We start from the raw sequence: 11,759 nt of genomic DNA, 5'->3' as shown, positions 1-11,759 counted from the left end.
CATATGTGTTTCATGTAACTTGCAATTGATATAGTATTTTTTCCAAATGTAAATAAAATTCCATCAAGTTTGAAGTAGACAGATTTTCAGGTTACAAAAAACCCTTGAGACAGTTTTTTCCACGCTTTCATAAAATCTTACGTAATCACAGAATCATTTAGATTGGAAAGGACCTCTGAGACCTTGAAGTCCAGCCTTTGACTGATCACCACTGTGTCAACTAGACTGTGGCACTAAGTGCCGCATCCAGTCCTTTCTTGGACACCTCCAGGGATGGTGACTCCACCACCTCCCTGGACAGCCTGTTGCAATGTTTAACAGCCCTTTCAGTGAAGAAATTCTTCCTGATGTCCAACCTGACCCTCCTCTGGTACAGTTTAAGACTGTGTCCTCTCACCCTGTCACCGGTTGCCTGGGAGAAGAGGCTGACCCCCACCTGGCTACAACCTCCTTTCAGGGAGTTGCAGAGAGCGATTAGGTCACTCCTAATTTAACAACAGGAAACATTATGGAATGGCATAAATGATACTGCAAGCACATGACAAATAGGAACTCAGTTAATGATGTAAACTGAAACACAGTTCTTGGCTCATACAGTGTTTGAGTTTCTTATATTAAGCATCAGTCATTGCTAGCTCGTTACTACTAATTGAGCATAAGTGCAAAGATATCATAATGTCAACTTCTGGGTTTCCCTAATCAGCTCTGGTAAAAACCTATTGCTGTGTCTAGTTTGCTTCCTTTCAAGGTCCTTTCCTCAAAGGTTGTTGTAAATTCAAACACAAAAGCTCCAAAGCAACGGAAGAACCCTTCTAAATGTGTTGCTTTTGCTATTGCAGGTCAATTGTTTTTTAATTGCAAGAAAGATCCAACAGGTGCACATGGCTGATTGCTTCTACATCATTATGTTGTACACCAGCATGCTGGGCTCATTTTAGCTATAAATAAGCACATAAAATTTAATCAACAGAATTACAATTACCTAGATTTGGAATTGTAAAATTTTCATAGCATACCCTCATTTTTACTTATGTAGTCAGTTCAGACATGTTGTTAACAATTTTCTAAAGGATCCTACTTATTAAAAATATCGACTGACAAAAATATACATCTTGGAAATATTTAAACACATTGGACTTGGATTTCCACATCCAAGTCTTCCTCCTCCTCTTACTGTAACATCATGCATTGGGGTGATAAGCACTAGTTTTGAGCACAAAAATAGCTGAGTTAAATGATCCACTCACTTACCTGTTACTTTGTCTTGTGACACTGCTTTACCTCCATTTGTTTGCCTTTGACAACTAAATACACTGGGATTATATACAAACATTGAGGGTTGTATCATTGTGCTGTACAGAGGTGACAAAAGCAGCAACCCCATCAGAATGACTAAAATATTTCACTTCACTTGGTGTGCAGCTTCTCATGTGGTAAATTCTGAGTTGTCTTAATGGGTACTGCTTTCAGTAAACTGTGGTTCACAGAATTGGAAGGGATCAATGTCCACAAGGATCAATGTCCAGCTCCTGGCCCTGCAGAGGATACCCCAAGAGTCACACCATGGGCCTGAGAGCACTGTCCAAATGCTTCTTGAACTCCACCAGGCTTGGTGCTGTGACCACTGCCCTGGGGGACCTGTTCCAGTGCCCAAGCACCCTCTGGGTGAAGAGCCTTTTCCAGATATCCAACCTAAACCTGCCCTGGCACAGCTTCATGCATGAATGGCCAACAGAGCTTTAGCTAAGATGCTCAGAGCAGGCTGACAAATTACTGCAATTGTACACAGTATTGATTACCAATGCTAAGAAATCCTATTGCATTTTATGAGGAACAAAAGTGACTTTTAGCTACAATAGTAGACTCAAATAGGAAAGATTATTGAGCCAAGTTGTTTGAAACTAGAGCACTTTCACTGCGTGTGATGGCTTCCTGAACAACACAGAAGGCTCAGGTTATGTGTGATGAACAACTTGGTCTCAGCAAGTAATAAAAATAAAATTAACCTAAGAAATGCAGGTGCCGTGCTTAGGTTTTAGAGAACAGACATAAACCACATAAATTTATCATTTTAAAACCAGACAATTTCTGTCTCCTACCACAATTTATTCCTGTCTGCTTTTTTACTCAGATGAATTCCTTCTGTGATTGGAATGACAAAATACTTCCACATTAATTAACTAATTAGCTTAATTGCATAATTTTGCTGTTTTTTTAATCTCATGTGGAATCTCTAGCAGATATAATTACTAAGTCACAATTACAGGATTCTGTTACATTTCTCCTTCTTTGGAACATGTTTTGTTCTGGAGATTTGCTTACATAGACTGTCTTGTTAGACCTTTGTTGCTTTGAATGCTGAAGAAAAAATTAATCTCCAAACAATAGAGAAGACCAGAAGGTTTAAGAGTCCAGATTTTATTATTCAAGAGGTAAGATACTGTACATATTTCCACTATTATTCAGACATCTGCAGCCTGATACTTCAAGTTGAAGGTTCCAGTTTTATTGAACTATGAACAAAACAATTAGTGACTACATTTATGCTATTTTCTTCAAGGTCCAAGCTTTTCCAGTACTTATCATAAGAAAGCATTAAAGTCTGATGAATTTCTAAATAAATTAAGGCCTGTAAGATTTTCATGCACAAAACTGAATGGAATAATACAGCCAAGCAAAACAGTTGAGACTATACTCAAGCATGTGCTGAAACAGGCCAGACCCTGAAGAGGTATAATTCAGCAAATTTCTTTACTGGGTTATTTTATGCCTGCTGACAGTATAATGTAATTTTAGCAATTTAACAGAATATAAACGGATGTTAATTAACAAGGACCTGTCTTAATGATTTAAAGTCAATAAAATGGGTATCTGAAAGACCTGGAAATGAGGGAAGCTCACTGAAAGACTCAGGTCATTTTTTTTCTCCCCTGTCCCTCCCAATAAATGACCTGATTCACACTGATTTTGATATTTTTCAGAATATATTTATGCATCTGATGCTCATGCGTTAAGTCAGGCTTATCTGAAAAATCAAACCAGCTCCCTAGTTAGATTTAATCTGTAGCTCTATGAATAAGCAGAGTCCATAAAATGCCTCTATTTCAATTCAAGATAGAAATTTCAATTAGCAAGTTAAGGACTGAATTGACATTGAAATATTAGTATGTGTTCTTAAGTTTAATGCTATCTCACTAAAGGTGCAGATTTTATAACAAAACATGATTCAGCATAAAATAAACTTTTTATAGAAATGCTACATATGAAGAAAGTCACTTACCTTCTGTTTTATTATTAACCTCCAATTTCACTTATAATATAGGATGACAAATTGTACTTGAATAATCAGGTGAAAATTAAAATCTGGTAATATTTGATGAATTCCTACATTTTATTGGTAAACTCCCCCTCAAACAATACCACTATGCTTTAAATAGGCTCATGTAGAAAAATTAGTATCATATCTAATTACACAATTCTCAAGTATCTTGAAGCCAGAACTTTGACAGATATCTGTTGAACGTGGTAGCCCATTATCTTTATTTTTTGCTAGGATATAAACATCCAAATTCATGATGCCTTGGAAAAAGAAACGGCCAAAGAGATCAGAATTTATTTAAATGTGGCCTTTTCAATACTTTTTTAAAATTTATACATTGTATATTGCATAAAAATGATGTTTTAAAAAGTTACACAATTCCATGAAAACTTTCCAGAAAGTCAATATGAAGTGTTAGACTATTAATTTTATATGAAGGAACATGCAGATTATATGTGGTTTAACTGCTAAAATCACATCAGCATCGATAGATTCTGTCTGTAAAACATTAAAAAATAATTGTTGACACTTTCACCTTCAAAGTGAGAGCCTGGGTATGATCAAAACACATTTCAGCTGTAGAGGTGCACATCATCATGTGCTTATCTGGAGTTGCACATATTGGTCCATTTCCAAAGAGTCACAGTTTGTTCAGATGAGGAAGATGATCTCTTAGATTTAAAAAATAAAATAGTGGAAGCATTTGGATATAGTACCAAAAATCAACATACTGCTGCTTCTTTTCATAAAAATAAAAATATGGGCACAGGAAAGATCTTTGCCCTTCTAATTTCTTAAGAGAGTTAGTGTTTAATTAACTTGATACAATATTTCTGCTATTCACTGATAGTTTGTCAAAGATCATGGCATGCATATTTTCCTTCACTAGAAATGGGAAATCTCATCTAACAATGGCATTCCACAGCAACTCCATCTTTCCAGTGCTATTGCCCATGCTTTTTAAACTGATGAGAACTACATCCATTAAAGACACCTTTTCATGCAAGAAACAACTTACTTTTCGTTAGTCCTTTCCAGTTTTCTTTCCCATGGTCCTGGTTTTTGACAAATTCAACCAGAAGATGTAATTTGTAGGAACTTGGTCATTACTAGCACATGATGAAGATCAAAACGTTGTATTACTTTGAAAGCAACTGCTCTGCTTAATGTGGAGTGCAGCTGAATCTCTCTTTGCCACTCTTAGACATGACAAACAGATTAACACCACCTAATTGCAAGAGTACTGACACCATGCATAGTGAATACACTTGCACAAGAAGCCTCTTTCACCAGTCTATTTTTAATTCCCCCAGTAACGGCATTTTGCCGTCTACTTCAGGAGCTTGTTTCCATTATATCCGGTTGTCTACAAACCACCACAGCTCCCTCTCAGTCTTCAGCACTGCAGACACACAAACACCTTAGATTCTGTGACATCACAGCCCCTTGGGCTAGTGTGGTGGCTGCGAACTGTCCCCAGCCCGTTACCGTGCCCAGAGCATGAGCAGAAGTCGTCACGGAGAGACGGCTGGAGCGTGTGCTGAGCTGGCAGCTCGACCCACAGCAGCACCATGGCTGGCCACGGATCCTCATGGCTTCTGCAAGTCTATGTGCTCCTGATGCTGGCCCATCCCCTCAGCCCTTCCAGCCGTCCTGAGCGGGACATGGGCACCACAGGCGAGATTCCTGAGGACGTGGAGCACCAGGACATGGGCCCTGCGACACTCCCCTTGTGGGTCATGGTGGCGGTTTCGTTGGCTGGCTTACTCCTGGAGCTGCTGCTGACGGGAATTGTGCTCAGATGGTGCCTTGGCAGAAGGCTCTGGAAACGCTGTGGAGAGCTGAGGGAGGAGTGTCAGGCAGGTGGGATGGGGGCAGGGGTGTTGCGGTGAACCATGGCCAAAGCCAGGGTCAGCTGGATCAAGCGGACCCAAAGGTCCATGGGTTTGATGCTGCCCCAGCCCAAAAGCCCTGAGCATTCACAAGGCTGTGAAAAATACATAAATCTGTGCCTTACCATTGGCCGCAGCGCTCCCCGCCCTTATTTCTCATATTTGGTTGTATTTCCAGAAAGTTCTATGTTCTTCGGTAGTTAATTGGCCCTCGTTACTTCTTCCATTTGCTGTAATTCTTTCTCCCTGCCTCGGTAACACCCCCTAGCTGATGTTCCATTGGTCACTGTGTGTTTCCCACGCCCACATTGTGGAAGTACAAGACCCCCTACAAGCCGCGTGGCTTCGGCTTTCTCCGTGGATTTTTCTCCCTTTTAAGTCGTCCACCCCCACAAAGAAGTCCCTCCGCTTTTTTTCCTACCTCCTTCTTGCACATTTGCCACCGGTGGGCAAGGCAAACCCAACCCAAACCTTCGCCTGCCCTCCTGTGCCGCGATTTCGCTTCCGTCCGGCCCTTCGGAGCAGGCAGAGGGTGCCCGGGACAGCCTGCTAGCCGGGCGGCACCGCGGCCCGGGGGCTGGGAGGAAGCAAGGCCTTGGGGCTTGCCTATGTCAGGCAAGGCATGAGAGCCCTTGCAGGGGAGAAAAGCTGGGCAGATTCCAAAGGGTCCTGGGACTCTTTGCCATCTCTTTGCCCAAGGCCCCAAGGCAGAGGTGGGATCAGAGCCTGGATGGGAATTGAGCCCTGGTCACACCAGACTGAGCTGGATGGAAGCCCTCTTCCTGCAGCCTCTGCCTGGGGCAGCCCAACCAGGCCAGAGTCTCTCCCGGGTTGTCCAAAGGCATCCCAAGAGGGCTCAGCCCTATCCTCTCCCTGTGCTGTGTCTTGCAGAAGCACCAGGGTCCCTCGGTCTCTGCAGGGCCGTGCTGCAGCCGGGGACGTGGCTGCTGCGAGGAGCTGCTGCAGCTGCTGAGGCACAACCGTGCCCTGATGCTGCTGTGCCTGTGCTACAGCTCCGTGCAGAGGCGCAGGCAGAAGACGCCAGCAAAATGGGGCATTTGGAAGAGGAGGAGATTGCACTTCTCCCCTCAGCTCTGAAGTGCCCAGCTCCAGCTCGCCGAGCAGCTGTCAGAGCAGTGCAAGCGGACGTGTGACCGCTGCTCAGCCTGGGCTCTGCGACATCCCCCACCATAGGTTTTAGTGAAGGTCCCATTTGATAGCCATAGCTTCCCATAGTTCAGCCATAGGTTCCCAGAAAACTTTTTCCCAAGAAGATAAAGTTTTTCATGCCATTCAAGTTCCAGAAAGTTTACAGTTCTTAGGCATAAGATTCTCCCCCTGTAGTCTTCTCACCCCCTAGTTTTGGATTTTTTGAGTAGTCCAGTTGAATAAAGTTCACATTTTCTACACATTGCTGTGCTATTTTTTTTATATTCCAAGGGGGGACACAGCGATTGATGGGTTCTCACAGGAGCTCCAGCCCAGGTGGAATGGAGAGCCTGAGTGTAACAGCAAGGTTTGAGAGAGTATTGAGGGCAGCTGGAAAGAAGATGGTGGTCAATATTCTCCTGCCTCCGTCTTCCAAGGAAGCTTTGCTTGGATCCCTCTCTGCACTGTGCCAAGGAGCCCCCAAAGGCACAGGGAGATGTATGGGTGGCCACAGAAGTTGCTTGCAGGACCCTTGGGCACCAGGAAAAGGGCAGGAGCATCCCTGGGATGCTGTGGGAATCACACATTGGGCCCATCCCTGGGGCCGAGGCAAGGACTGCAGTCAGGCAGCCAAATGCATCCAGGGGCTTCTCCACCTCTGCCAGGGAGCAGGGCAGCGAGGACCCGTTCTTTTTCATATATTTGTATTTTCTTTGTATTTATTTCTTTCTGTTTATCATGTTGACCTTCAGAATGGCATTAGAAATAATTTTCCTTCAAAAAAACCCCTGACTTACTGTGATTGTAGGAATTAACCATGTGTACTCGCTGATTAAATGACTTCCCTCTGATTCATTCTGCATTTTGCTCCTTTACACTACCATCAAGCACCTCTGTGAAAATAAAGGTCCTTCATTGGAAGCAGGAATATCTTGCTGTTTTCTGTGGAATGCTAAATTTGATGGCTTACCCATCCTTACAAATCAAATAGGAATAAAGACTACAGATCAGCTTTACAAATTCAAAGGCTACTCCCTCAACTCTTACACCTCAATTTCATTGTTGGTAAGGTTCTGAAGGGATACCAAACCAGCACAGAAAACAAATGGAAGAAGATAATCAGTAGTTGAGACCACCGGCTAAACTACGTTTTAAATCTAGTTTTAAGGTCTCTAGGAGCAAGTTTGAGTGTGTAAATGGGGACATTCACACAGAAGCACTACCAGTTGGTAGTTTTGGCATTGCCTCTGAGTTTCCTTTTTATTTTTCATCTTTCACCAAATTAAGAAAAAACCAAACAAAAGTGACTTATTAGGTGGAGAAAACACGTGGTTGGTTTTTAAGAAACATTTTATTCTGTGTGTGTAAGAGCCTATTGGGAAAAATGTGAGCTTTTAGCAAAATGTCACTGTGCTGTTGCAGTTGTCCTACCACTGTGATGAATAACAGGCAAGTCTGTAAGACTTCTGTAGTTCGTCCTATGTGAGGGTCATTGACCACTTATCACTGTAAGGATCACTGGGAATAACGACGGTGGAAAATGTGGAGGTAGCTGGATAAATAAATACTTGCCATTCCCTCAGTCAGAAAAAAACCCCCTGAAAACAAAGCTATAAAAATAGTTATCCTCTGAATTAGGAGAACTTAACTGTTTTATGACTGCATTTGGTTCATATTCTTACGTTAAATATAATTTCTATCTGAAATATTCATCATCATTATGTTTTTCAGAAGTGAATTACGAAGTCATATACACCCATCTTCTCAAAATCTGATTTCAAGTGTTTTCAAGTTTCATCACTTAGGAAGCAAAAGGAACCCCCATGTGTCTCAGGATCAATAGAAACTAACCAACAAAACTTGACAAAATATATTAAATTGTCAATAAAGTTAATAAATATTTTCCACTGTAGAGATAGATATCACCAGCTTATGAATTTTGCTAGTATAGATTTAGTGAAGAAAAAAATGTCTTTATTGCCAAATCAGTTACGAGTTGTTCTACTTTACTGTCAGTATGCTCTGGATATAAACACCATGTTCTTCATAGTCTCATCCACGAAGAATTCCACTTTAAAATTAGGTCTGGTTTTGAGTTTGACAAAACAAATGAAAATTCTCTATTAAAACACAGTGATTGGCAGCAGGGTCAGTCTTTGCAATGAAAAACTAAGAACTAACAGTAGATTCTTGATCAGATCTCCCAGGTTGAGTATACATTGTTATTGTGGTGGCCTGGCCCTTGCTGGCAGCCAAACTTCCACCCAGGCATTGGCTCATTCCCTCCTCTCAGAAGCACAGGGGAGAAAATAAAAAAAGCAGGAACAAGAAAGCTGCCTCAGCATAAAGACAGGGAGGTCACTGATGAAACAGACTTAACCTGGAAAATCTTAATTATCACTATTTAAAATGAATATTTAATTATATTAGTATTTATTATTGTTACGTAGTCAGACAGCCAATCTGATTCCAATCACTAAGCTACCCACCTTGTTTTGGTAGTGAAACTGGAGTATGAAAAAAAAAAATAAATTCACCTGAAATAAATTTATTCACTCCAATTTTAATGAAACAGTATGTTTTTCTGTATTTGTTTAAGAAATAGCCAGTGAAAAGTTATTTCTTTATTCTAAAAAGTATTCTGTTGCAAGGAGCAATTTAGTTAATGCTCTTGTAGTTTACAAGGGACACTAAAGTACTCAACCAAGTTTTCTTTATACTGAAATTCTTCATTATTAGATTGGAAACTCCTCAAGACAGGGTCCTGTAATGTAGTAGGAAGAGTGTTGTTAGGCAACAGAGACATTACTAAAGACCAACTATACTCCCGTTGCATTTTGGAATGTATACATTTCTTCAGCACACATATCACTGAAATTAAAGCTAATTAATTAATGATAAATAATCTGAAAAATGATAGGAAGGTGGTAAAGTACACTGTTAGTACAAAGTTATGAGGGTAGTAAAGATAGAACTGACTGAGGGAATGTGCTTACAGCTTCACATCCTGAGTTCATAGGCAGGTGAAATTTACTGTAGATAACTGAAATGTAAACACAGAAAAAAATCCTAATCTTACCTATAAAACTATCGACTGGATGTAGATGTTAACAATCAGAAGGTAGAGCCTGGGATCTATATACTTAACGCTGTGAAAACAGTGTTCAACAGAACAACTTTCAACAATGCTTAGTTTATCTGTCTTTGCTAGGGAAGTCTCACTTCCCTAGCAAAGCAAAACAAATGAGAGAAGGAAAGAAACCATTATTTGGACTGTGCTCGTGTCTTGAATACTGGGTGTAACTCCTGGTCTCCTCTGCTCCAAAAGCATATAGTGGTGCTCAAAAAAAGAAAAAAATCCCCAGTAACATGAAAAGAATCTGAAAAAAATATGCCCAAACTCTCCAGCTTAGAAAATAAATACAAGACTGAGGAAAGACATAAAATCATGGGTTGAAGAGAGGAGAAGAATATCCATTAAGACAGATAGGAAACTTTAAAAAAACAACCATATTTCACAAAGTGCATAGTCAAGTTGCATTGAGTAAGGACCTTTTCTTGTACTACTCTGCAGATGCTAAAAACCCTATGTGGACTTAAAAAAAAAAAAAGACTGAGCAAATTTGTGGATTAAAAACCTACTAAGAACTGTCAAGAATAAGACACCACTTCTGATTCAGAAAGTGCTGAAGCCACAGATGGTTGCATTCATGGTATTTAGGGATCATATGACGTCCTATCTCCGTAGTCTTCCTTAGGCACTTTCTAGTCTCCACTGCTACAGATGAATATACTCAAACGTGTTTTATTGACAACTACACCAGCTAATTATTTCTGGAATGCATTTATTTATAGCTGAATAATAAAGAATATGCATAATAGCAAGGTGTATCTCAGCCTTGAAAGCATTTACAAGTACGCTTGATTGTGGTCCAGTTGATATCACTAACATATGAATACAAATAAATGTAAGAATATGATCCCAAAGGAACTTAACATTTTCCCTTTCCAAAAAACTTTTTAGAACCAATGTGTTGGCACAGACTCTTTGTTAAGTGTACCAAGTCAGGACAGAATTTTTTTCCTTTTTTTGGGAAAAGAGTGTAGGGGTATTTCTAACAGAGGAAGCTATACCATGGTATTAAAATCCACCAGATTGATCTGCCTTTTAAAAAATAAATCATTACTTATTTCCCTCCTGTGTACAGGAGTTATTCTATTTGCATACTGCATTTTCTGTCAGGAATCATGCTTGATGGTTTCTGTTCATGGCCAACTTTCAGGCCCGTGTCTTGAAGCAGCACTTCCTGCCACCCCACAGCTTCCCCAAACCAGCTGCTGCTCGGGGGCTGCTCAAAGGGAGGGAATCACAAGCCATGGCACCAACTAATTTCAAGAGTTCCTTGTTTCAATAAAAAAGCAAAAAGTGCAACCACGGACGTACCCGAACTTATTTCTGAACCAGTGTAAGTAAAGCAGTACAATATTATGTGGAAACGTGGCTCAAAGGACCTTTGTTCTAAGTAACAAGGTAAACATGCACAATTATAATAAATTTCAGAAGTGCTTAGCAGTTACTTTTCCAGAAGCAAACAAACAGAATGAATGAGCAAAGGCATTACTCAATATGCCATTAGCTGCCTATTTTCCCTTACAGCAGTCTAAACACTTCAACGGTCCGTTCCAAAATTATTATTTTGATCCATTCCAAAGGGATTAGTTGTGCAAATAAACCTGGTCGTGCAATGCGGTCTAGTCTGCAACTTAACGAGGGTTGGAAAAAAAAAAAAAAGGTAGAAAATTTCTCTAATCCATACTTACTTCTCGGGTGCTAAAAAAAAAAAGAAAACCAAAAACGGAAAAAGTGATGCTCCTCGGAGGGAAAACACTTCGATACTCTGCGTGTGCTTTACAGCCCGTACGAGCAACTTTTCCGCGGCATCTCGAAGCTAATTGACAAGATAAAGCACAAAGTCGCGCCAGCTCAGCGTTCCTGTCCCTCCATCGCTTCCCCACGCGTCCCTTGCCGCGCCTGCAGCGCCTGGCGGGGGCCGGCCCGCTCCCCGCACGCTGCCCCGGGGGGCGGCTGGGCAGATACAGACACACAGATTACAGCCCGTACGAGCAACTTTTCCGCGGCATCTCGAAGCTAATTGACAAGATAAAGCACAAAGTCGCGCCAGCTCAGCGTTCCTGTCCCTCCATCGCTTCCCCACGCGTCCCTTGCCGCGCCTGCAGCGCCTGGCGGGGGCCGGCCCGCTCCCCGCACGCTGCCCCGGGGGGCGGCTGGGCAGATACAGACACACAGATTTATATTTTAAAAAAGATCGCGGGAAGTGCGGATCCCAGGGCCCGGGGGAGGCAGGGAAGGCGGGCGAGAAGGCGGGAGGCAGGGAGGG

General features: G+C 41.6%; 1 protein-coding gene across 1 annotated transcript in view; it reads left to right on the top strand.

Moving 5' to 3' along the window:
- The first annotated feature begins 6,668 nt into the window (after positions 1–6,668).
- The window catches only part of PDE3B (phosphodiesterase 3B), an 88,444-nt gene continuing 83,353 nt past the window's right edge, over positions 6,669–11,759 (top strand). The window contains 2 exon segments of the mRNA XM_008644883.2: positions 6,669–6,858; positions 11,322–11,696. Of these exon segments, the coding sequence (XP_008643105.1) occupies positions 6,669–6,858; positions 11,322–11,696 (565 nt within the window).

Source organism: Corvus brachyrhynchos, unplaced genomic scaffold (genome assembly GCF_000691975.1).
Source record: "Corvus brachyrhynchos isolate BGI_N302 unplaced genomic scaffold, ASM69197v1 scaffold542, whole genome shotgun sequence".
Lineage (NCBI taxonomy): Eukaryota > Metazoa > Chordata > Aves > Passeriformes > Corvidae > Corvus > Corvus brachyrhynchos.
Note: the sequence above shows the minus strand (reverse complement) of the source record. Positions and strands in the feature narration are given on the sequence as shown.